General features: G+C 44.6%; 1 protein-coding gene across 2 annotated transcripts in view; it reads left to right on the top strand.

The window, feature by feature from the left end:
- The window catches only part of plxnb2b (plexin b2b), a 99020-nt gene that overhangs the window by 39092 nt on the left and 46804 nt on the right, over positions 1-13124 (top strand). The window contains exon 1 of one of the 2 annotated variants that reach the window (XM_076140732.1): positions 680-861. The exons of the other annotated variant lie outside the window; for it this stretch is intronic. Coding sequence (XP_075996847.1) covers positions 783-861 — 79 coding nt within the window. The 5' untranslated portion in view covers positions 680-782. Of the gene's footprint in view, positions 1-679; positions 862-13124 lie in introns of those variants that run through there. 2 annotated transcript variants of the gene reach the window in all.

Genomic DNA, 13124 nt, shown 5'->3' with positions numbered 1-13124 from the left:
AGTAGACTGTACTGAAGACTGTGCTTAGATTGAGGAGGATGAGAACGGAGGAGGCACCGGAGGAGGCAGTGAGGAGAAGATTGTTTGCCACTTTGGTCAAGGCGGTTTCAGTGCTATGAAGTGGTTTAAAACCAGGTTGCTATGGCTCGAATAAATAGTTTGAAGTAAGATCAGCTACTAAACGCTCAAGGAGTTTTGAAAGGGAAGGAAGGTTTGAAATAGGCCTATAGTTGTTCTGGATGGCTGGATCCAGAGTTGTTTTTTTTAATGAAAAGGTTTGATTACAGCTGTTTTAAGTGCAACAGGCACATATAAGTGGACAGTCAATAGGTGTCTCTGTGTTTTAGATGTTCTCACTCTCCTGCCTGGAAATGGAATGTTTTCTCCGTCACAAATGTAAAAAGCCTTTAAATAATGTTTGAGATCTGCCGCTAAATACATAGGTATGTCAATTTCTGCAAATACTACGTTAGTGCTCACTAATGGTTGTGTAAGAGCTTAAAATAGGCCACTCCACATGGACAAGTAATCATGTATATTGCACTGTTTTACATTTGCAGAGGCAAGCGAGATTGTTTCTTTTATAGCATATTGCTTTTGGCAAATAGGATGAATAAATGTGGAAGTGTTTTTTTGCAAGACGCAAAATATGTAATCACATGTTCCAAATAGGGAAACTCAGAACATATCGGCCTCGAGGCATGACTCACACACTGTGTTTGTGCCCAATGTTCTCCAATTTTCGTCTCTAAAATAAGGCAAACATACCGAGTAAGTCGTGGATGGAATTAATAGGATCCCATTGTTCACCAAATGTACATGACTTGTTGCTCAATTGGCTGTTGAGAGGAAGCACACCAGGTAAGGAAAGACTTACTCTTATTAAAAGACAAGGTATCGTGTACATGCTTGAGTAAATACATTTTCACATAAAAGGTCTGTTGCTTGGGGAGGTACGCCATCAGTTTGTGACAATCTTCTGCAGGTGTTAACATAGTGCTTTAATCAGAGTGTAATGTTTTACAGGTATTATTTGTTCCCCATTGTTAAAGCAATGGAATGATGTGTTGATTAGATTGTATTCGCAAGGCTCCTTCATACTTGGTGCTAAGCGTTGATGGGAAGAATGATGTTGTGATTAATTAGTTGGGCCAGTGAAATTCTGGACCTGATTGTTTGTTGCTGGACCTTTGTCATACATACAGCTTATATGGCTTGTTGTGGTCTGATGTATTAGATTTATTGTAAAAGCAGTGAGGGCATGCAGGCAGCCAATACATTGCCTGCCTGTCCTATTGTGTGGTGTGATGATCAGTGTATCCTCTAGGGGCTGCTAATGGAAATGTACTTTTACAGTCAAGGTTCAACTCAAATGATGTCTCTTACAGTCTATTCTCCATTAATATGACCATAAAAGTTCAGTTCTGTTATTTGTATCATATCATGTAAGAGGTGGATGGGATCACATGCTGTTTTGAAAATTTATCTTGAAGCAGGTCACAAGCAGTGGGCATCTCCAGGCATCACTGGACACCCCAAGTCCATGTAGTGATCGCAAGTGGTGACACATGGTATGTGGCTTTGTGAAATTAATGGGGCTCCGATCGATACAGGACGACACTCAAGCTGCTCAATTTTACACTCACTGAGGGGAACAGATGGTAGTTGTTGATAATGTTCCTGGAGGTGGATTCATAGCAGAGGAAATATCAAGGGGGGAGGAAAGCCAGATTCTTTTGAAGCCGGCAAAAAAGGGAAAAGAGGTTAAGGCGGTGTGTAATATGCATTTACTCAGCCTGCATGGATGAATAATTCCCTAATCATATTTGGAAAATGAAAAGTTAATTTCACATGAACTTTGGCTGTTTGTGTACAGTTCTCAGCACGTGACCCCCCCACCATCCATTTCCCCTGTTTCATGCACACATGAACAAATACACCAGCACAGCCATGCCGCTGCCTTGTAAAAATGATCTCGCTGCTCACGCTGTCATCATTAGCATCAGGCCTTTACGTAGCTGGTGGGCATGAATTTGTGCTCACTCTGTGCTTGGAAGAAAAACATTCAAGTGGCACACAAATATTAAAATACACCCACAGGCACGGCAGGGGAGTGCTTTCAGTTTTATTCAGCTTTCCAAGGCTGGGGGGGGGGGGGTGGAGATACCTGTTGAGGAATTTACTGGTGCAGAAAACTGTCTGGTCCATAATTGATGGGCCTTGGCATCCTGCTGATAGGACCGGCTATCAATGAGAAAATAGTCTTCTATCTACTCCTCGTAAATCTCTCAGTCATGTCAGGTTGAATCTCCTCAAACTGCATGCCCTGGAGGAATGAGGGAGCGAGGTAAGCTCCCCGGTGTTGGAAAGCATGTTATTGGAGCTCATTCCTGTTCTGGTATCCTTTTTTGGGGCCCTGTGATTACATTGCGTCGGCCAAGCTGTGTTTGGGAGCATGCCTCTCATGGAGTGTGTGTATTTCTCCCTGAGCGTGAGACTGTGAGCGTGTGTGTGAGCGTGTGTGAGCGTGCACACTGTTCCTTATGAGTCGTTCAGAGCTGAAAGGCAGACTGAGTTGAGGGACCAAGATTCTTAAATCAAGTCTGGGCACATATGGTTGTGATTGGCGGGAGGAAAAAAAGGGTCCTTGTGTTCTGGGAACTGGCAGCCAAAGCTCGACCCAGCCCAGTCTACCCCAGCTCAGAATACTACAGAACCAGCCAGCATGGAAAAAAGACAGCACCACTGCTCCCTTTTAACCTTCTTTACTTACTCTGAATCTTGGCCAATTCTCATAATCCCACAGCAAAGCCCCTGGCAGTGTTTTTATGTAAACAGTGCTTGGTGCTCTGCCCCTCCTTCCATTTCACTATGAGAAAGTAGGGACCGCCATGAGCCAGGTAGATCCAAGGCGCCATTACTTTTAGCAGCAAGTAGTGTCTGGGATAATGATGCCCCGGGGGGTGGATATGCACCTTAATGTTTGCTCATCTTGCCGCCGTAGTGGAAGCAGGAGCAGGGGGGAATTGCCACGGGCAGGCGGTATATTGAAAGGCATTTCATGGTGGGTGATAGCATGGGCTATTCCTCTATCTGTTTGATTTTCAAGTTAAAGGTGGGAGGAGTGGAGGTAGACTGTGGCTGCAGGATGACAGATCGAGCATGACACAAAAGACTACTACCCTCCTCATCCAAGTGTAAACGAGAATAGTGGCAATTAAAAAGTGATTCCATCATTTAAAGCAGAGGCCTTAAGCCATTGTTTACCCTGTCTACTCTCATTGGACTCATTATCTGGACGGGCATTTTACCTGTGGCGCATCAATGTGGTGCTGGTTTAGGAGATAGTCTGGCAAGCTTCTCCCTGGTGGCTGCAGGCACAGAACAGCCCTGTCACCTCTGTGATTCCGGCTCTAATTCAAATGGAGCGTGTGTGTTTAGCCCTCTGTACCTCCAGCCCTGTGCTTGGACATAGAAGCAGTGAAACTCCAGCTACAGAGAGACTATCATGGCTTCAGTTATTGTTCCTTTAGTGCTGCAGGGACTATTTGCCATCCTTATTAAGCAGGCTGACTAGTGACTGGGCAACAAGCCTGTGCGTGTGGGTATTCTCAATGTGTGTGTTGTGCTGTTCAGTTGGTGTGTGAGCAGACAGTCACAGAGGCAGGCATGGTGCCTGAGGCAGGGCACTGAAGCTCACACACTGCTGGTGTTTCCACACATGCCACAGATCCAGTGACCCTCACCAGCATAATGACTGCAGGGTTAATTCCTCGGGAGTGGTCCCGATCACAGCAGGAGGAGATGAGGACCACAGTGTTGAGGAAGGCGACATTGCATACCCGAGGTTCACAACGCACCGGCATGTAACATAACGTGAGATATTGTTCCTACCCTGTCATTCCTGATGGCATTTTGCAAGCTGCCAACAATCCACCAGCATTGCTCTCCCCCTTTTCCACCGTCTCTCTCTCATGCATTTCTAAAGCTAAAAATACTTGAACCGCAAATATGTACTGTAGAAAGCAAAGTGGGAGGGGGCTTGTTCTCCTTCTTTTTTTTTAGCTGCGAAGCGCGGTTGAAATGTTTGATGGAGGATTTTGCGAGTGGAACAGCACTGTGACAATCTCCCGCTCCATCTCTTTGGAGCTGTAAGGCGAGGCAGAAATGCCCATTTCCCTTCTGTGTTAAGTGATTTGCTGGGCAGCAGTTGAGTGGGATTGTTCATGGGGAGCACATGAGACAACATCCATTTGCATGACATTTTCTTTCTCAAGACAAAGATTTTAAGTGCCATTGCTATTTCACTCTCATCTTCTAAATACGGTTCCCAGATGAAACTGCCATTAAGGCGCACACACAAATGTCTGCCTAATATGAAAAGGCATTTACCCTGAGTATGTCTTCCTGTTTACTTTTGAGCTGAAAATGATTTCTGCTTGTGTCTGCGTGAGCCCTGTCCATTATCATTTGTGTGTTTATAGTGAAAATGCTGTAATAGAAAGAGCAGGAATGGAAGAGAGTGTTAAAGCTCTGCTGAATTTGTCCCTTTTGATTTTCAGCAGCTCTCTACAAATCCCAATTCTCATGCACCAGAGCTGCCGTGTGTGTGTGTGTGTGTGTGTGTGTGTGTGTGGGGGGCGGGGGGTTTATCTTTAACTGGAGACAGATATGGGCTGTGTATGTGCACGTGTGTTTGTGTGGAGAGCTGTGGCCACATCGCCCTTTGTTACATAACAGTGTGATATTGAGTGTGTGACCTAGTACCACTTTATCTCGCCCCACACAGATTGCATTCCATAATCTAATGAGACAGATATTCTTTAATGAAAATCCTGGACAGGGTGGTGATTGCCCTGATAAAACTTCAGGTCACGCTTTACATTATACCCGGCTGACTTACACAAGCTTGTACTAATCATCAGTTGATATCAGGGTGGAATCTAACATGAAATCTTATATCCCATCAGATTATTTCTTGTCTCAAACTTCAGATTGGGTCCAAACTTTTTGGACCTCATCCAAAAAAGAGAGAGTGGAGAGCCAACATGAGACCGATGCGCAGAGAGAGAGATTCAACCTGGGAGCAGTTGGAAGGGTTTTGCTGTAGACCCAAGGATAAATAGACTGATCCCAAATGCGTTGGACCCAAACCGACCCAACGGAGCAGGAACACCAACATTGGCAGCAGCAACGGAGCTCTACCAATGTAATGTAATGTAATGTACCAACTAACGGGCAGCAGCGGTTGAAAAGAACAGAATTACACAGCCTAAAATGGGCTTAAAGGCACCAAAATAAAAAGGTAAATTGTCTCTCCACTGCACGGCAAAGACAGTCTGCTTGGATACGCTCTATATAAGACGTGTTTATACACGCAGATGACAATGACATGTGACGTGTGTGCTAAGAACCATATGGGGCTCATCAAGACTTCTAATGTATACACACGGATCAACTAAGACAGCACAAACAATTATAACAAGCATAAAGTGGTGCATTAAATGGTTTCCAGATGTGAGACTAATTTCTTAATAATGGTCATGCAAATGATGTCAATATAATTTCTTGCTCTGTGTGACTCTTGGCATTTGAAAAATGGGACTCAAGTGATTCAGACATCACGCAGAAAGAAAAAGCGAGAGCCATGGTTGTTCTGTGTGGCGTGCACAACACGGACACACGGAAACAGCCTTGTTAAAGTCTCAGCAGATTTGAGGCTTTGCTGTCGCTGCCTGCAGCTTAAAAGCCTCATTTTCTATAAGCAGGTCTTGCGACATTTGGGCTGGGCCATTGCTGGCTTTGGTAGCATGCAAGATTTTCCACCCCCACCAAACCAGTAAAAATAACATATTCTCCTGCCCAAATTCTTGGCCTGGCAGCAAATACTGTCTGCATCCAAACAGTGCATGCAAATTCTGATTAATATCCAATAGCATGCGTGGGGAAGCTTTCAGACTGGCTGTACAGCTTTAGACATAATTAGAGTAAGTGTCTGACATATACTACATTTTGAAGAGGTTGCATCAAAATAAGTGTCGCTTGAAAGGAGAGCTGAAGAGGGCTGGAGATTAAAAGCACACAGAGTCATAAGTAAAAGTAAATGTCAGCACAACTGCTGCGTCACTTGTGAATAAATCAACAGTGAGACGGAGATGCTGTGAGGGGTAGCAAACAACAATACCATCAACCACAAAATGTCTCCCTGCCAGACAGTGAATCATTTTAATTGACAAATCAACAATATGTACAGTAGACCTTGGTTATGCTCGAATGAAAGTAGATGGAAACAAACCCCATCAGCTATACAGCTGGAGCTAGACAGTAAGAATGATTTGCAGAAGGAGCATTACCGTGGAGATTTGGCTCGCGTTCCGTTGGCGCGTTCACTATAGGGTTCTGCTCAATGTGGTTGACGCTGAAGCGGAGAGAAAGTTTTGGTTTCAGTATCTAGAGTCTTAAACTGCACACGCCCTCGCTTTCCTCCCGCTTCTGTTCTCTCTCTCTCTCGTTTTCTGCCTTGCTATATTTCTGTCTGCCTCTATATTTCTCTCTTTTTGTTCCTGGTGCGCTTGCCTGCCTCTGCTTGCTTGAGGGATTGTGTGCTTCATGCCACAAAGGAAACACAGCTGCACAGATGTGTTGCCTGGTTTGCAGTTTTTAGCATTTGCCCGGAGCAGCCATCCCTTCTGTGCCACCAGGCCTTTTGAAGAGCTATGGAAGCTCCATTTGGCAGGCTCTGACTCGACATAGGGGTCTTGTCCCCAGACATTGCCTGCCCCCCCCAGCCTGCCCCCTTCTCTCATCCAGAGTGCTCCTCTGAGACAAGAGAGATGCCAGGAGCGGGAATTCATCATCACTTTGGCCCAGGGCGCTACGTTTAACGTTGGGGGTCCAAATGGAAAGACGTGTACAGCACAACAAGATTGCGATGATGTAGAGACCTTCTCTTTCCTCCTCCGTCCATTGAAAATGTAAGAGAGGAGGGCGCAGTAGACCCCCTCTTTTTGATTATCCATCACCCTGGAGCTTGTTGAAAAATCATTTACTTGTAAGCAAAGGTGATTGACGAGGAAGAAGCCGAGTCTGCGTGGCTGTCTCCTCAGTCCAGCCCTGTAGACGTCATGATTTCCCTCAGTGGACAAGAACACACAAGCACGACTTCCCTACACAGTCTCTGGTGTTTGTGGAGACGTGACTCTCAAAGTTCAAATGTAGCTGCAGGCCTGTTTGGGCAGAAACAGGGCACAGTTCTCAACAGTTGACACACCTGGAGAAATGTTTCTCTTGCCCCTCTGTGTGATTCATTCTCAATAATTTAATATTACACACAATGGAAATGTTGACCTGCCAGTTTGAACGCAGTCACATCCATCACCTTAAGACTAACACTTCCAAACTTGGAGATAAAAGATTCCCCCTGTGTGAGATGAATGCTATACCAACCAATAGTGGGGACATGATACTGTGGAGGGAGTCTAATCTGTGCACCGGAGTACGGTCGAATTTACTATAGCATTTAATAATTTAATTCTATAGTGAGTTTAAAGAATGTATTAGAGATAAAGAGGAAACTTCTGGCGAATCCTTCCTAATCCGCCGTTTCTCCTGATCAAAGGAAGACAGATAGCTCAGAATTATATTTTCTCCCCCACTCACACACTTTCCTACGACACTGCAGATTCCTCTCAACACTCACTTTTCACTTTCAATCTTTACCGACGGTTTGAATGCGTTTGTGCGAGAAAAAGGGGACGAAATAAGGTGAGAGGAAATTGACTGGGGAATTATGTCTTTTGTGGGAGCTTTCTTGCGGGTGTAATTGGTTGGAAGGAGGAATTGAAATAAGCCATGTGTGCAGGTTAGAAACGTGCCGGTCAATTGATTTAGATTTAAGTTTCCCAGAACTACCCTCTTTCCCTTTATTTCTTAAGTGCATGTACTGAAGTTGTTCTAAGAATCAACCAGTTGTGCCTGTAGAACCAATTACTGGTAGTGCTTTGTGAGTGGTTGCTTTTATTGTTTGATGGCACACGGTCAAGAGGGCACATAATGATGCAATAAAGAATTAATGAGAAAGGTTTTGGTGATTAAATCAGTGATAAATGAACCAAAAATGCAACCTGTTAGATCTGAGCTGAAACTACTGATACAGGTACATTTTCACCTTAGATCGCTCTCTCTGTTGATCATACAAGCAGAAGACACTGTGTCGTTGTGGCAGTTGATATTCTCAAAAGGCTCAGTTGTGCTTCTTGGAAACTTGGAATGCACTCCTCTGTCATTGCCAGCAAGAAGAAAAACAACAATAACCGTATCTTATGTGAGTGAGAGAGGCCCTGTAACCCTCTCATTGCGATATGCTATCTCAGACGTGATACGAGGGAGGCGTACACAGCATTATTCTGCCTCTCTGGAAGCTCCCCTAGAAGAGCCAAGACATACCTTCTGCAATATTCTGCTAGAGGAACAGGAAAGATGAGAAAGGGAAAAGTAATTTCTGAGAAATGTTTCATCCTTTTTATTTAAGAAAAACACTTTATAATGGTACCAGAGGGGATTTTCAAAGCTGCCGACGCTGTGTGGCGAATCCACTCTCGACACCTGTAGGGGAGTATGCGTTTCTCTACAAAGAAAGAGTTGAATTTGTGTCCCTTTCTTGTCCCTGCCTGCCTTCTGTTTTGTCAACTTTTAAAGACAGCCATATGGAAATATTGTAAGAATTAAAGCAAGTAAATGTCTCTTCCACCCAAATTGTCTTTTCTGGTGCCAGAACTCCTAATGCATAATTGATGATGTAGCTATAATACCTGATATTTTAACTTCAAACACTGCTCTTTTACGAATCACAGGAGACGAGTAATTGATATGGATTTTAATTTGCCAGTTCAATCCTCTTAACATGAATTAAAAGTGCTGAGGTGGAATGGTCCATGGGAGGTGTCATTGCCCTTTTCATGGCCACGACGGTGCGTTTGGGTCTGCTGGACAATTTATTTGCTGTATAAGAGAATTTCATCCACACTATCTGCACAAGCAGGTCAGCCTCTTCCGTATTAAATGATAGGAAAGTGTAGACTATTGGAGCAGAAACTCCGAGGGTTTTTAAACGTCGGCTGTCTGTCTGATTAGTTTGACAGAAAAGTCAGAGTGAAGCTTTTTCAACCTTCGAGTAAAACCGTGTAGGTTCTTCATGTTTGGTCCCCCTTCAGCTAGTGTTTATCAAAACAGAGGCAAGTCAAATCCATTTTCAATTTCCTGAATTCACCTGTGAGGTTTTGCTTCCTCAGATTATTGTGCCATCTCTGCTTTTAGTCACTGAGTAACATGAGTAAGTTACAAACCCCACAGCTCCCACAAAGCGATCTGCTCTGTCGTGCCCTGTGAAATCTGTCTTTAGTTTTGGGATCAATGAACAAAACTAATACGGCTCTGCTTGATGAGCGGAGCTGTGTGTGTGTGTGTGTGTATGTGTCAGTGTGTGTGCTACTGAGTTTGACAAACACTCCCTCCCTGTTTGCAATGCTTGACTAGAGCAGATGTAGCTTCTTCATTCTTCCGAGCAGAATGTTGTAATCCATGTACACATAGTAAAGTATAGCAGTTCAGTACATACACACGGACTTCGTATAGCGCTCAGCTTCTTGTTTCAAAGATGTTTTTATCAAGTTTCTCTGTTTCTCGTTTTAGTATGACTCGCATTCAAAGTGTAATTAATTTTTTATGGCTCTCAGTCATCAATATCCCATTTTACATCATTGACTGTTTCAGGAATTCAAGAACTACTGTGTTGAGCTCTAAAGGCGAGTAATTGGTAATTGGTCACGCACAGAGCCACTTTTAAACAGCCACATTTGGCTTGTTTTTGTCCACTGCAATAAATAAATAAAATTAAAACTCGGATGTGAAGCAGTGCCAAGAAAAGCTGCACAATGAAACTAAGACCAAAAAACTATAATCAAAAAGCAGCTTCAACAGGCGTAGTAAGTGGTGCGCCCCAATGGGATCTATTCTGGGACAGTGACCAGAAGACCTCGGCTCGTGAGGCTAAACAATAGAGGATATAATGGTGTCTCAGCATGAGGACTCGTCTCTGCTAGGTAATTGGTGTGTTTGCTATGTGGAGATGACCTAACTGTTGCTCTATAGAGGTCACGTGCTTGACTTTCTACTTGAAACGCATTTTGAACGGGAACAAGGAAGTTTGTGAAGGAGCCACCCAGTTTCCAACTCCAGATAGCTCCGGGTGAAGAAGCTCATAAATTAGGTCTGAGCCTTTGGTGTGAAAGCAGCTGTTGGACTCAGAGATCCGGTGAAGTTGACTATTCTGTCTCTGATCGGATCTTAAGTAATCATTTCCCCCAGTTGTTTTCCAGCCTCAGATTCATACCCACATAGGTGAACTTGCCTGTCTGGTGTTATCTCGGCAATTCTGCTGCACCCATCTACTCCAGCCCCCCACCCCCCTTTCCTCCCCCACCCTATCCCAGCCTGCACATCCATTCTTCTCCAGGACAAAGAGTTCAACCCCCACCCCTGTCTGGCTCCGCGTCAACTGTCCTCCTCCCCCTGAGACCGCAGAGTTCAGACGTTAGGGTGGGTGATTGAGAGTGAAACCAAAGGGAGCGATGCAGCTCTCCCGTGCACACGCACTGTTAACATAAGCGGCTGGCTGTCATGCATTTTGTTAGCATCAACACTTTTTCTCAGGGCAGCCCTGCAGAGGAATTGCTTGTCGCAGGGAGGAGATGGTTGTCGGGGCCTGTGTTCTTGCCCTGAGGATGGAGGCTAGCAGCAGCCCCTTCTGCCTCATTTCTTAAAGATGGGTTGGGGGGGTGGGGGGAGGAGGGTTTCACTGTATCAGGCTCCCTCAGATCTGAGCAGTGAAATGGAAAAAAGGGCACTTTTATCAAAGCTTCACTCAGACAGTTTAGGTGCCGAGTCATTTTTCAGCAGACCCCATGGCCTGGCGGGCAGACGGGGCCCTATCAGTGTGAGGGGGGGCAGGGCGGGAAGAGGGCGGGGGTGGCAGTCCATCACGTTTAAGTCAGAGATGCTTTTGGTCGCAGGTGCAACTTGATGCAATTTGGCTGATAGAATCTTTTACACAGGGAGGTTTTTTTTTAACCCCGTTTTATCACCATGTTTCTCTCTTGTTCTCTCACCCTGAAACCCTCATTTGCAAATTTCTTTCTGTCTCTATTCCTCCGTGTCATCACCAGTAGCCGTCTTCGTCCCGTGCTTTTCTTGACACCCCCGCCAGTTTTTTAATCTCTTCTTCCTGCCTCTTCCCCGTCGGCCCCATCTGTCTGAACTCTGTCCATTTCCAGTGGTGACCTCATAAAGATGAAAATAAGAGGATTTCCCTCTCTACGGTGTCAAACAAAATCGCGCCGCAGCCTTATATAGGATAAGGAGCTTAGATATTAAACATCTTATTGCCTCCTAAAGAAATATTGAATGTGTCGTGGATCCTGCGGTCACAAGCTTGTTCCTGATTTACGCCTCCCCTTCCTGGTGTCACACACTCCTCTCTCAAAACACGTTGAAAGCTCGAGTGTCACTCTCGTGCCTGTCAGAACATTTATTCATTCATTCATAATTCATGAGGAGGCTCAGCCATTTGGATACAACCCTTCATACAGATAAATTCATGTTCTCCAAATCTACGTGCGAGATAGTCGGTGTTTCTGCCCGAGAGCCGGACGCTTTGTTGTTTACAGACATCGCAATTTAATGAAAAACTCCAAGAGCAGACCGGTAATCCCTGACAACGGCAAAAGCAATCCCTGATTTGTGATGTTGAGCATGCCGCATTGTAAACAAATCCAAACAACATATGAAGGCGGCAAACAGTGAAGGATCTATTAAGCTTCACAAGGTCGCTGCCCTTGAGAACACACTGGTTTCCCCTTCACTTAGCCGGAAAGCATAATCCATTTAAAAGCAAATCATAAAGAGAATTTCTAACTGGTACTGCCTGTTTTCTCTAATGTTGGCAGTGAAGTAAAATTCGATTGCTTTACTTCTACTGGTGGTGGTATAACTTTTCTGTGTGACCTGTGGGTGAACTGTGTGTGTGAGAAAACGACTCCACACCTAAACTGTGCAACTAAGATCGTTTTTCATTGGCAGCGTCATTATGGTTTTGTTTGATTTGTTTTGTTAATGTTCACCTCAACTGTGGAAATGTAAGCCACCCCTGATTCCCCCGCGCGTTAAATAGTAGAGTCGAGTGTGTGTGTGTGTGTGTGTGTGTGTGTCAGTCCCACCAGACACCCTGTGTGTCTTTTAGCGGTCTGACACTCTGACTCACTCAGAAACTGATCCTCCTCAAGGAATGACTGTGGTCTTCATGTCTTGGTCTCCTGCCACACACTCTCTCACACACACACACACACACATCGCTCCCCTTCAATCCCGTTTTCCCATCTTACTTCACTTTGCACTTTAATTTGAACACGGTTCTCTCAACGTTCAGCCTTTGTAATCAATGTTATTTATTGTGATAGAGATTAACGCGGCGTAATCGACACAACCCACCCACTGAGAGAGAGAGAGGGACTCTAAACATGCGTCTCGAGTGCCTCCTAATGAAAATTCACTGAGTAAGTTGACGAGTGTGCATACCACAGCGAAATGAGTGTTTCTTTAAATGCGGAATAGCATCAATAGCATTGATTTGATGCCGGATGCATGGTTGCATAACTGCTAGCTGCCGGTGTTGTTTATAACTTATTGACTGGGAAAACATAGACGACTTTGAGTTTCTCTGCTTCAAGCTCAGATTGCAGCACAGCAACCTGTTTCATTTACATCCTCTGTTAGAATCACATGTTCTGTTTTCTTTTAACCGTTTTCTTTCCGTTTAGAAAAAAAAAAGAGGAAAAATCCACAAGGGATCTGTGAGAGAAGATTGTCACTCATGAGAAAGCTGGTAGGTAGGATTTTAGGCTTTCGCTGCCAGTTGGAAGCTTAGGCCAGATGAGTTTCTCGGGAAGATTGTAACACACACAAGTACACACAAACACACACATGCACACAGACCACTTGAGCTGCCGGCTGACAGTGATTATAAACCACGGGTATATCTCTCATGTGTGGCCTGACGCAGCTATCAAGAG

This window comes from Genypterus blacodes, unplaced genomic scaffold (assembly GCF_046128005.1).
Source record: "Genypterus blacodes isolate CSIRO-AG114 ecotype Tasmania unplaced genomic scaffold, CSIRO-AGI_Gbla_v1 ptg000015l_1, whole genome shotgun sequence".
Lineage (NCBI taxonomy): Eukaryota > Metazoa > Chordata > Actinopteri > Ophidiiformes > Ophidiidae > Genypterus > Genypterus blacodes.
This window is presented reverse-complemented; position numbering and strand designations above follow the sequence as displayed.